This window comes from Bombina bombina, chromosome 1 (assembly GCF_027579735.1).
Source record: "Bombina bombina isolate aBomBom1 chromosome 1, aBomBom1.pri, whole genome shotgun sequence".
Lineage (NCBI taxonomy): Eukaryota > Metazoa > Chordata > Amphibia > Anura > Bombinatoridae > Bombina > Bombina bombina.
In genome coordinates this window covers 1,337,395,963-1,337,408,813 of record NC_069499.1, presented here as the reverse complement: position 1 = coordinate 1,337,408,813, position 12,851 = coordinate 1,337,395,963, and the positions used below count along the sequence as shown (strand labels likewise).

The following is a 12,851-nucleotide window of genomic DNA, read 5'->3' as shown; positions in this document are numbered from 1 at the left end:
CTTCTTGGATTGCCTAGAGGGTGCCCTCTGTCTGGGAGTGGTCTTTTGCAATCTGTTCTTTGGCTGGCCGCTTTTGCTCTCAGCAAGTATTCCCTGTGTCATCCTGACGATGGGAGCGTGTTCTTAACTCAAGGTTTTTTGTCTGGGTCTGTTACATGTTTTTTTGTAGCGGAATACTTCAGTGTTCCAAGTTCAGGACTATGTGAGGACTTTTGCACAACGTTTCAGAGAAAGTTTTCTCTGTCTGTTTCTATGCCTGGTCCTATACCTCCGGTTTCTCTGGTCTTGGCGTAGTCTCCCCTTGTTTGTCAGGACCCATTTGGGCCTTTGTGGGCTGGGCTCGCTCGGGGGGGGGGTTCCTTTTATGGATTTTGTGGCCTTTCGGTTTTTTTCCTTCGGTTCTCCTGGCCCTCTCCCTTTGAGAGTTTAGGCTGGTGTTCCCTTCTTTAGTGAGGGGCTTTTCCTTTCAAATTTTTCTCGGCTTTGGTCCCTCCCATCTTGGCATTCAGTGTCCTCTATAGCTTGGGTATTGTTTTCCCAAAAGTAATGAATGCAGCTGTGGACTCCATTTCCATTTAAGAAGAAAAACATTAATTATTCTTACCTGATCATTTTCTTTTCTTCTGATGGAAAGAGTCCACAGCTCCCCACCCGTAATCTTTAAGTGGGGCATCCTTATTTTATTCTTCTGGCACCTTTCACCCTGATATTTCTTTTACTGTTCCTTATTCCTTGGCAGATTGACTGGGGGATGAGGGGAGTGGGAGGAGTATTTAAGCCTTTGGCTGGGGTGTCTTTGCCTCCTCCTGGTGGCCAGGTTCTTATTTCCCAAAAGTAATGAATGCAGCAGTGGACTCTTTCCATCAGAAGAAAAGAAAATGTTCAGGTAAGCATAATTTATGTTTTTAAATTAATATTGTTTCTGACCACTTTGAAATGGCTTCCAAGCTCAGCCACTGATGACATCATGATCTGGGCTGCATATGGCATCCAATCACAAAAGGCTCACTAGTTGGATTCAACTGACTGTCAATGCAATTCAGCAGAGTGCCTAGATGCAGCCCAGATCGTGATGCGATCAGTGAACAGAGCTTAGCATCCATTTCAAAGTGGCCAGAAACACTATTGATTTTAAAATAACTTTTTTACTGTTCCTGCTGCATGATATAGAAAGAGTTCAGGAGGCTATTTGCAGCTTATTCGAAAGACTTTAAAATGACTAAGATGTAGACTGTCCCTTTAAAGGTGCATAAAAACTTTTTATATTCTAGTATAAAATATTCATTTATGTGTAGTTAAAATCTTTACACTATACTTTCATTATTGAGTTTGCCCCCCTTTCTTGGGGGGTTTCCAAATCCTGCAAAAATTGAAAGTGCAGATTTAATTTTTTTTTTGCTAGCACAATAAAAGTTTAAATACTTTTAAAGCAGTTAATTTTTGTTTGTATCCAGACCAATTGCAGTGCAGTATTTAATTGCTGAAATATACTATGCATATTCTAATAACATGTGGAATTATACTATAATATATGTTTAATATGTAAATAAATTGATTGATTCCCACATGTGAAATTGTAATACAATATATGTTCAATATGTAAATAAAATGATTGATTCGCACATGTGAAATTGTAATATATGTTAAATATGTAAATAAAATGATTGATTCCACGTTAAAATTGTTTTACATTAAAAAAGCGAGTTATTTTTAAATTAAAACTAGCAGTTAATCAAAGCCGGATTGGTCTACCAGGACACCAGGAGATTTCCCGGTGGGCTGGTGTACCAAGTGCTGGCCAGCTACAATATAAGGGGGTTGTGTTGTTGGTGAGGTGATGCATCTGTATCACCTTTCTTTTCTCCTATGAGCAATAAATATAAAGATAACAAAGTATGTTCTTGTTAGTTTTATTTCCTAGACCAGTGATTTGCAAACTTTTTTTTGCTGTGGCACACTTTTTTACATTAAAAAATCCTGTGGCACACCACCATCCCAAAATTTTACAAAATCACACATTGTGGCCTAGTACAGGATATATATATATATATATATATATATATATATATACACACACACACACTGTACTGTGCTGTCATGCCATGCCTCCTACAAACTATACATGACATATTGACATTCATTCACAAACAATCATAATGATTGTCTGTGAATGAATGTCAATGTCATGGTTGTAAATGATGCCTGATGAGCCTGTCACATACCTCCCAATAATTAAAATTTTTAAAGAGGGACACCCCCGCACTGTTGTCAGTCTGCCGCGGCACACCTGAGGATCTCACGGCACACTGGTTGAAAAACACTGTCCTAGACCATGTACCATTTTAGTAGCCTTTCTTTGAATGGTTTCTATTGTCTAGTCAAGACACACTGTTTTGACAGCCTTCTTTACAATGTGAAAGGGAGTCATAGCTTCAATTGGGTTGTAGGGTGCCTATACAACATACAACTAATATAACTTTATTCTGAAAAAATATTTGGGGAATAAGTATCCCAGTAATCCCCATGAGATTAAAAATAGGGCTGGTCTTCAAATTGTTCCAGACCTGCTTTTTATTCCCTGTTGAGGCCCTGCATGGAAATGCATGTTGCATACCTAGGTATTTATTGCTCACTGGCTGATAGGTACGACTCCCTCAGCAACCTTTTGGAATATCTTCTTTTAAAAGTAACAAATAAAATGAATGATGTCATACTTTTAATATTATATAGACTCTTTTGTCAAATATTGAATAGCTCTGATTACTTTGGGCTGTACATGAGGGTCATTAGCTATGCTGTTTTGTTACATATTACATGTTTAATTTCTAGATTCTACTCTGGTCTGCAAATAGAGGAAGAAGAGGAAACTGACCGCTTTTTAGAAGAGTGCAGTGCAGATCCCTCACTACGTGAACGTCTCACACTTCTAAGCCGTACCTTTCACAACCGCCGAAGAATGGCGCAGGGGGACACCATGCTATTTTCTGATGAAATTTTCCAAGTTGAACCAGTGGTAAGGCTTATGTTAAAACTACATTACTAAAATACAAAACAATGTGAGGATATCACCAAAATAGTGTATACTGTGAAAAAAATATAGTCCAATATCAACCCAAAAGTTCGCCACTGGAGGACTGTAATGTAAACCTCAAATAGAAGCGAAAAAATGGAAATATTGAAGTTTTGTCAATCACATAAGACAGCCAGGTAAGTAGGACCTTACTCACATTGTGAAGAGCTAATAACTGAGCTTTATAATCCACCCTTCCAATGGCAAGATCAGCAGCTGGGCATGTCAAATAGATACATTTATTAAAAGGTTAAAAGGACAAGACACAAAAAGACTAACATAGACTCAAAGCTCACTAACACAATTCTACGGTAACAGATAATCGACTGTCCGTCAGCGTTCTCTACCGATATCAGAACAAGCGTCTGGTGTGGCTTCAAACAAAGTCCCCGCCTTTATGATGTGTCAGTCCAAACAAAATGATCTCCAATGATTGTTTCACCGAATCACTTTCGGCCTTTTCAAGCCTCATCTTGACTGTGAATAGCATGTGCATTATGTAATATTTAGTTCCTACAGTGGCAGTATGCCTGGGGTACCAGTGCTGTGTTTACCAGGGGTACTGTGTAGTATTTAGTACCTACAGTGACAGTATGCCTGGGGTACCAGTGCTGTGTTTAGCAGGTGTACTGTGTAATATTTAGTTCCCACAGTGACAGTATGCCTGGGGTACCAGTGCTGTGTTTAGCAGGTGTACTGTGTAGTATTTAGTACCTACAGTGGCAGCATGCCTGGGGTACCAGTGGTTTCTTTAGCAGGTGTACTGTGTAGTATTTAGTACCTACAGTGGCAATATGCCTGGGGTACCAGTGCTGTGTTTAGCAGGTGTTCTGTGTAATATTTAGTACCTACAGTGGCAGTATGCCTGGGGTACCTGTGCTGTGTTTAGCAGGTGTTCTGTGTAATATTTAGTACCTACAGTGGCAGTATGCCTGGGGTACTGGTGCTGTGTTTAGCAAGTGTACTGTGTAGTATTTAGTACCTACAGTGGCAATATGCCTGGGGTACCAGTGCTGTGTTTAGCAGGTGTTCTGTGTAATATTTAGTACCTACAGTGGCAGTATGCCTGGGGTACCTGTGCTGTGTTTAGCAGGTGTTCTGTGTAATATTTAGTACTTGCAGTGGCAGTATGCCTGTGGTACTAGTGCTGTGTTTAGCAGGTGTACTGTGTAATATTTAGTACCTACAGTGGCAGTATGCCTTGGGTACCAGTGCTGTGTTTAGCAGGTGTACTGTGTAGTATTTAGTACCTACAGTGGCAGCATGCCTGGGGTACCAGTGGTTTCTTTAGCAGGTGTACTGTGTAGTATTTAGTACCTACAGTGGCAATATGCCTGGGGTACCAGTGCTGTGTTTAGCAGGTGTTCTGTGTAATATTTAGTACCTACAGTGGCAGTATGCCTGGGGTACCTGTGCTGTGTTTAGCAGGTGTTCTGTGTAATATTTAGTACTTGCAGTGGCAGTATGCCTGTGGTACTAGTGCTGTGTTTAGCAGGTGTACTGTGTAATATTTAGTACCTACAGTGGCAGTATGCCTGGGGTACCAGTGCTGTGTTTAGCAGGTGTACTGTGTAATATTTAGTACCTAAAGTGGCAGTATGCCTGTGGTACTAGTGCTGTGTTTAGCAGATGTACTGTGTAATATTTAATACCTACAGTGGCAGTATGCCTGTGGTACTAGTGCTGTGTTTAGCAGGTGTACTGTGTAATATTTAGTACCTACAGTGGCAGTATGCCTAAGGTACCAGTGCTGTGTTTAGCAGGTTTACTGTGTAATATTTAGTACCTACAGTGGTAGTATGCCTGGGGTACCAGTGCTGTGTTTAGCAGGTTTACTGTGTAATATTTAGTACCTACAGTGACAGTATGCCTGGGGTACCAGTGCTGTGTTTAGCAGGTTTACTGTGTAATATTTAGTACCTACAGTGGCAGTATGCCTGGGGTACTGGTGCTGTGTTTAGCAGGTGTACTGTGTAGTATTTAGTACCTACAGTGGCAGTATGCCTGGGGTACTGGTGCTGTGTTTAGCAGGTGTACTGTGTAGTATTTAATACCTACAGTGGCAGTATGCCTGTGGTACTAGTGCTGTGTTTAGCAGGTGTACTGTGTAATATTTAGTACCTACAGTGACAGTATGCCTAAGGTACCAGTGCTGTGTTTAGCAGGTTTACTGTGTAATATTTAGTACCTACAGTGACAGTATGCCTGGGGTACCAGTGCTGTGTTTAGCAGGTTTACTGTGTAATATTTAGTACCTACAGTGGCAGTATGCCTGGGGTACTGGTGCTGTGTTTAGCAGGTGTTCTGTGTAATATTTAGTACCTACAGTGGCAGTATGCCTGGGGTACCAGTGCTGTGTTTAGCAGGTGTACTGTGTAATATTTAGTACCTACAGTGGCAGTATGCCTGGGGTACCTGTGCTGTGTTTAGCAGGTGTTCTGTGTAATATTTAGTACCTACAGTGGCAGTATGCCTGGGGTACTGGTGCTGTGTTTAGCAAGTATACTGTGTAGTATTTAGTACCTACAGTGGCAATATGCCTGGGGTACCAGTGCTGTGTTTAGCAGGTGTTCTGTGTAATATTTAGTACCTACAGTGGCAGTATGCCTGGGGTACCTGTGCTGTGTTTAGCAGGTGTTCTGTGTAATATTTAGTACTTGCAGTGGCAGTATGCCTGTGGTACTAGTGCTGTGTTTAGCAGGTGTACTGTGTAATATTTAGTACCTACAGTGGCAGTATGCCTTGGGTACCAGTGCTGTGTTTAGCAGGTGTACTGTGTAGTATTTAGTACCTACAGTGGCAGCATGCCTGGGGTACCAGTGGTTTCTTTAGCAGATGTACTGTGTAGTATTTAGTACCTACAGTGGCAATATGCCTGGGGTACCAGTGCTGTGTTTAGCAGGTGTTCTGTGTAATATTTAGTACCTACAGTGGCAGTATGCCTGGGGTACCTGTGCTGTGTTTAGCAGGTGTTCTGTGTAATATTTAGTACTTGCAGTGGCAGTATGCCTGTGGTACTAGTGCTGTGTTTAGCAGGTGTACTGTGTAATATTTAGTACCTACAGTGGCAGTATGCCTGGGGTACCAGTGCTGTGTTTAGCAGGTGTACTGTGTAATATTTAGTACCTACAGTGGCAGTATGCCTGGGGTACCAGTGCTGTGTTTAGCAGGTGTACTGTGTAATATTTAGTACCTACAGTGGCAGTATGCCTGTGGTACTAGTGCTGTGTTTAGCAGGTGTACTGTGTAATATTTAATACCTACAGTGGCAGTATGCCTGTGGTACTAGTGCTGTGTTTAGCAGGTGTACTGTGTAATATTTAGTACCTACAGTGGCAGTATGCCTAAGGTACCAGTGCTGTGTTTAGCAGGTTTACTGTGTAATATTTAGTACCTACAGTGGCAGTATGCCTGGGGTACCAGTGCTGTGTTTAGCAGGTTTACTGTGTAATATTTAGTACCTACAGTGACAGTATGCCTGGGGTACCAGTGCTGTGTTTAGCAGGTTTACTGTGTAATATTTAGTACCTACAGTGGCAGTATGCCTGGGGTACTGGTGCTGTGTTTAGCAGGTGTACTGTGTAGTATTTAGTACCTACAGTGGCAGTATGCCTGGGGTACTGGTGCTGTGTTTAGCAGGTGTACTGCATAGTATTTATTACCTACAGTGGCAGTATGCTTTGGGTACCAGTGCTGTGTTTAGCAGGTGTACTGTGTAATATTTAGTACCTACAGTGGCAGTATGCCTGGGGTACTGGTGCTGTGTTTAGCAGGTGTTCTGTGTAATATTTAGTACCTACAGTGGCAGTATGCCTGGGGTACCAGTGCTGTGTTTAGCAGGTGTACTGTGTAATATTTAGTACCTACAGTGACAGTTTTCCTTGTTTACCAGTGCTGTGTTTAGCAGGTGTACTGTGTAATATTTAGTACCTACAGTGGCAGTATTCCTGGGGTACCAGTGCTGTGTTTAACAGGTGTACTGTGTATTATTTAGTACCTACAGTGGCAGTATGCCTGGGGTACTGGTGCTGTGTTTAGAAGGTGTACTGTGTAATATTTAGTACCTACAGTGGCAGTATGCCTGGGGTACCAGTGCTGTGTTTAGCAGGTGTGCTGTGTAGTATTTAGTACCTACAATGACAGTATGCCTAGGGTACCAGTGCTGTGTTTAGCACGTGTACTGTGTAATATTTAGTTCCCACAGTGACAGTATGCCTGGGGTACCAGTGCTGTGTTTAGCAGGTGTACTGTGTAGTATTTAGTACCTACAGTGGCAGCATGCCTGGGGTACCAGTGGTTTCATTAGCAGGTGTACTGTGTAGTATTTAGTACCTACAGTGGCAGTATGCCTGGGGTACCTGTGCTGTGTTTAGCAGGTGTTCTGTGTAATATTTAGTACTTGCAGTGGCAGTATGCCTGTGGTACTAGTGCTGTGTTTAGCAGGTGTACTGTGTAATATTTAGTACCTACAGTGGCAGTATGCCTTGGGTACCAGTGCTGTGTTTAGCAGGTGTACTGTGTAGTATTTAGTACCTACAGTGGCAGCATGCCTGGGGTACCAGTGGTTTCTTTAGCAGGTGTACTGTGTAGTATTTAGTACCTACAGTGGCAATATGCCTGGGGTACCAGTGCTGTGTTTAGCAGGTGTTCTGTGTAATATTTAGTACCTACAGTGGCAGTATGCCTGGGGTACCTGTGCTGTGTTTAGCAGGTGTTCTGTGTAATATTTAGTACTTGCAGTGGCAGTATGCCTGTGGTACTAGTGCTGTGTTTAGCAGGTGTACTGTGTAATATTTAGTACCTACAGTGGCAGTATGCCTTGGGTACCAGTGCTGTGTTTAGCAGGTGTACTGTGTAATATTTAATACCTACAGTGGCAGTATGCCTTTGGTACTAGTGCTGTGTTTAGCAGGTGTACTGTGTAATATTTAATACCTACAGTGGCAGTATGCCTGTGGTACTAGTGCTGTGTTTAGCAGGTGTACTGTGTAATATTTAGTACTTGCAGTGGCAGTATGCCTGTGGTACTAGTGCTGTGTTTAGCAGGTGTACTGTGTAATATTTAGTACCTACAGTGGCAGTATGCCTGGGGTACCAGTGCTGTGTTTAGCAGGTGTACTGTGTAATATTTAGTACCTACAGTGGCAGTATGCCTGGGGTACCAGTGCTGTGTTTAGCAGGTGTACTGTGTAATATTTAGTACCTACAGTGGCAGTATGCCTGTGGTACTAGTGCTGTGTTTAGCAGGTGTACTGTGTAATATTTAATACCTACAGTGGCAGTATGCCTGGGGTACCTGTGCTGTGTTTAGCAGGTGTTCTGTGTAATATTTAGTACTTGCAGTGGCAGTATGCCTGTGGTACTAGTGCTGTGTTTAGCAGGTGTACTGTGTAATATTTAGTACCTACAGTGGCAGTATGCCTGGGGTACCAGTGCTGTGTTTAGCAGGTGTACTGTGTAATATTTAGTACCTACAGTGGCAGTATGCCTGGGGTACCAGTGCTGTGTTTAGCAGGTGTACTGTGTAATATTTAGTACCTACAGTGGCAGTATGCCTGTGGTACTAGTGCTGTGTTTAGCAGGTGTACTGTGTAATATTTAATACCTACAGTGGCAGTATGCCTGTGGTACTAGTGCTGTGTTTAGCAGGTGTACTGTGTAATATTTAGTACCTACAGTGGCAGTATGCCTAAGGTACCAGTGCTGTGTTTAGCAGGTTTACTGTGTAATATTTAGTACCTACAGTGGCAGTATGCCTGGGGTACCAGTGCTGTGTTTAGCAGGTTTACTGTGTAATATTTAGTACCTACAGTGACAGTATGCCTGGGGTACCAGTGCTGTGTTTAGCAGGTTTACTGTGTAATATTTAGTACCTACAGTGGCAGTATGCCTGGGGTACTGGTGCTGTGTTTAGCAGGTGTACTGTGTAGTATTTAGTACCTACAGTGGCAGTATGCCTGGGGTACTGGTGCTGTGTTTAGCAGGTGTACTGCATAGTATTTATTACCTACAGTGGCAGTATGCTTTGGGTACCAGTGCTGTGTTTAGCAGGTGTACTGTGTAATATTTAGTACCTACAGTGGCAGTATGCCTGGGGTACTGGTGCTGTGTTTAGCAGGTGTTCTGTGTAATATTTAGTACCTACAGTGGCAGTATGCCTGGGGTACCAGTGCTGTGTTTAGCAGGTGTACTGTGTAATATTTAGTACCTACAGTGACAGTTTTCCTTGTTTACCAGTGCTGTGTTTAGCAGGTGTACTGTGTAATATTTAGTACCTACAGTGGCAGTATTCCTGGGGTACCAGTGCTGTGTTTAACAGGTGTACTGTGTATTATTTAGTACCTACAGTGGCAGTATGCCTGGGGTACTGGTGCTGTGTTTAGAAGGTGTACTGTGTAATATTTAGTACCTACAGTGGCAGTATGCCTGGGGTACCAGTGCTGTGTTTAGCAGGTGTGCTGTGTAGTATTTAGTACCTACAATGACAGTATGCCTAGGGTACCAGTGCTGTGTTTAGCACGTGTACTGTGTAATATTTAGTTCCCACAGTGACAGTATGCCTGGGGTACCAGTGCTGTGTTTAGCAGGTGTACTGTGTAGTATTTAGTACCTACAGTGGCAGCATGCCTGGGGTACCAGTGGTTTCATTAGCAGGTGTACTGTGTAGTATTTAGTACCTACAGTGGCAATATGCCTGGGGTACCAGTGCTGTGTTTAGCAGGTGTTCTGTGTAATATTTAGTACCTACAGTGGCAGTATGCCTGGGGTACCTGTGCTGTGTTTAGCAGGTGTTCTGTGTAATATTTAGTACTTGCAGTGGCAGTATGCCTGTGGTACTAGTGCTGTGTTTAGCAGGTGTACTGTGTAATATTTAGTACCTACAGTGGCAGTATGCCTTGGGTACCAGTGCTGTGTTTAGCAGGTGTACTGTGTAGTATTTAGTACCTACAGTGGCAGCATGCCTGGGGTACCAGTGGTTTCTTTAGCAGGTGTACTGTGTAGTATTTAGTACCTACAGTGGCAATATGCCTGGGGTACCAGTGCTGTGTTTAGCAGGTGTTCTGTGTAATATTTAGTACCTACAGTGGCAGTATGCCTGGGGTACCTGTGCTGTGTTTAGCAGGTGTTCTGTGTAATATTTAGTACTTGCAGTGGCAGTATGCCTGTGGTACTAGTGCTGTGTTTAGCAGGTGTACTGTGTAATATTTAGTACCTACAGTGGCAGTATGCCTTGGGTACCAGTGCTGTGTTTAGCAGGTGTACTGTGTAATATTTAATACCTACAGTGGCAGTATGCCTTTGGTACTAGTGCTGTGTTTAGCAGGTGTACTGTGTAATATTTAATACCTACAGTGGCAGTATGCCTGTGGTACTAGTGCTGTGTTTAGCAGGTGTACTGTGTAATATTTAGTACCTACAGTGACAGTATGCCTAAGGTACCAGTGCTGTGTTTAGCAGGTTTACTGTGTAATATTTAGTACCTACAGTGGCAGTATGCCTGGGGTACCAGTGCTGTGTTTAGCAGGTTTACTGTGTAATATTTAGTACCTACAGTGACAGTATGCCTGGGGTACCAGTGCTGTGTTTAGCAGGTTTACTGTGTAATATTTAGTACCTACAGTGGCAGTATGCCTGGGGTACTGGTGCTGTGTTTAGCAGGTGTACTGTGTAGTATTTAGTACCTACAGTGGCAGTATGCCTGGGGTACTGGTGCTGTGTTTAGCAGGTGTACTGCATAGTATTTAGTACCTACAGTGGCAGTATGCCTTGGGTACCAGTGCTGTGTTTAGCAGGTGTACTGTGTAATATTTAGTACCTACAGTGGCAGTATGCCTGGGGTACTGGTGCTGTGTTTAGCAGGTGTTCTGTGTAATATTTAGTACCTACAGTGGCAGTATGCCTGGGGTACCAGTGTTGTGTTTAGCAGGTGTACTGTGTAATATTTAGTACCTACAGTGACAGTTTTCCTTGGGTACCAGTGCTGTGTTTAGCAGGTGTACTGTGTAATATTTAGTACCTACAGTGGCAGTATTCCTGGGGTACTGGTGCTGTGTTTAGCAGGTGTGCTGTGTATTATTTAGTACCTACAATGACAGTATGCCTAGGGTACCAGTGCTGTGTTTAATGTGCTGTGTAATATTTAGTACCTACAGTGGCAGTATGCCTGGGGGACCAGTGCTGTGTTAAATTAATTAGATAGAGTGTGCAATTTTAAACAACATTCTAATTTACTTCTATTATCTAATTTGTTTCATTCTCTTGATATTCTTTGCTGAAAAGCATATCTAGATAGGCTCAGTAGCTGCTGATTGGTGCGTGCACATAGATGCAATGCCATGTGATTGGCTCACCCATATGCATTGCTATTTCTTCAACAAAGGATAGCTAACAAATAAAACAAAATAGATAATAGAAGTAAATTTGAATGTTGTTTAAAATTGTATTCTCTAACTGAATCGTGAAAGAAAAATTTTGGGTTTAGTGGCCCTTTAAGCAGATGTACTTTGTAATATTTTGTACCTACAGTGACAGTATGCCTGGGGTACCAGTGCTGTGTTTAGCAGGTTTACTGTGTAATATTTAGTACCTACAGTGGCAGTATGCCTGGGGCACTGGTGCTGTGTTTAGCAGGTGTACTGTGTAATATTTAGTACCTACAGTGGCAGTATGCCTTGGGTACCAGTGCTGTGTTTAGCAGGTGTACTGTGTAGTATTTAGTACCTACAGTGGCAGCATGCCTGGGGTACCAGTGGTTTCTTTAGCAGGTGTACTGTGTAGTATTTAGTACCTACAGTGGCAATATGCCTGGGGTACCAGTGCTGTGTTTAGCAGGTGTTCTGTGTAATATTTAGTACCTACAGTGGCAGTATGCCTGGGGTACCTGTGCTGTGTTTAGCAGGTGTTCTGTGTAATATTTAGTACTTGCAGTGGCAGTATGCCTGTGGTACTAGTGCTGTGTTTAGCAGGTGTACTGTGTAATATTTAGTACCTACAGTGGCAGTATGCCTTGGGTACCAGTGCTGTGTTTAGCAGGTGTACTGTGTAATATTTAATACCTACAGTGGCAGTATGCCTTTGGTACTAGTGCTGTGTTTAGCAGGTGTACTGTGTAATATTTAATACCTACAGTGGCAGTATGCCTGTGGTACTAGTGCTGTGTTTAGCAGGTGTACTGTGTAATATTTAGTACCTACAGTGACAGTATGCCTAAGGTACCAGTGCTGTGTTTAGCAGGTTTACTGTGTAATATTTAGTACCTACAGTGGCAGTATGCCTGGGGTACCAGTGCTGTGTTTAGCAGGTTTACTGTGTAATATTTAGTACCTACAGTGACAGTATGCCTGGGGTACCAGTGCTGTGTTTAGCAGGTTTACTGTGTAATATTTAGTACCTACAGTGGCAGTATGCCTGGGGTACTGGTGCTGTGTTTAGCAGGTGTACTGTGTAGTATTTAGTACCTACAGTGGCAGTATGCCTGGGGTACTGGTGCTGTGTTTAGCAGGTGTACTGCATAGTATTTAGTACCTACAGTGGCAGTATGCCTTGGGTACCAGTGCTGTGTTTAGCAGGTGTACTGTGTAATATTTAGTACCTACAGTGGCAGTATGCCTGGGGTACTGGTGCTGTGTTTAGCAGGTGTTCTGTGTAATATTTAGTACCTACAGTGGCAGTATGCCTGGGGTACCAGTGTTGTGTTTAGCAGGTGTACTGTGTAATATTTAGTACCTACAGTGACAGTTTTCCTTGGGTACCAGTGCTGTGTTTAGCAGGTGTACTGTGT

General features: G+C 42.7%; 1 protein-coding gene across 1 annotated transcript in view; it reads left to right on the top strand.

Moving 5' to 3' along the window:
- HYDIN (HYDIN axonemal central pair apparatus protein) overlaps nucleotides 1–12,851 on the top strand; it is a 595,027-nt gene that overhangs the window by 47,042 nt on the left and 535,134 nt on the right. Inside the window, 1 exon segment of the mRNA XM_053719498.1 lies at nucleotides 2,830–3,013. Within this exon segment, the coding sequence (XP_053575473.1) occupies nucleotides 2,830–3,013 (184 nt within the window).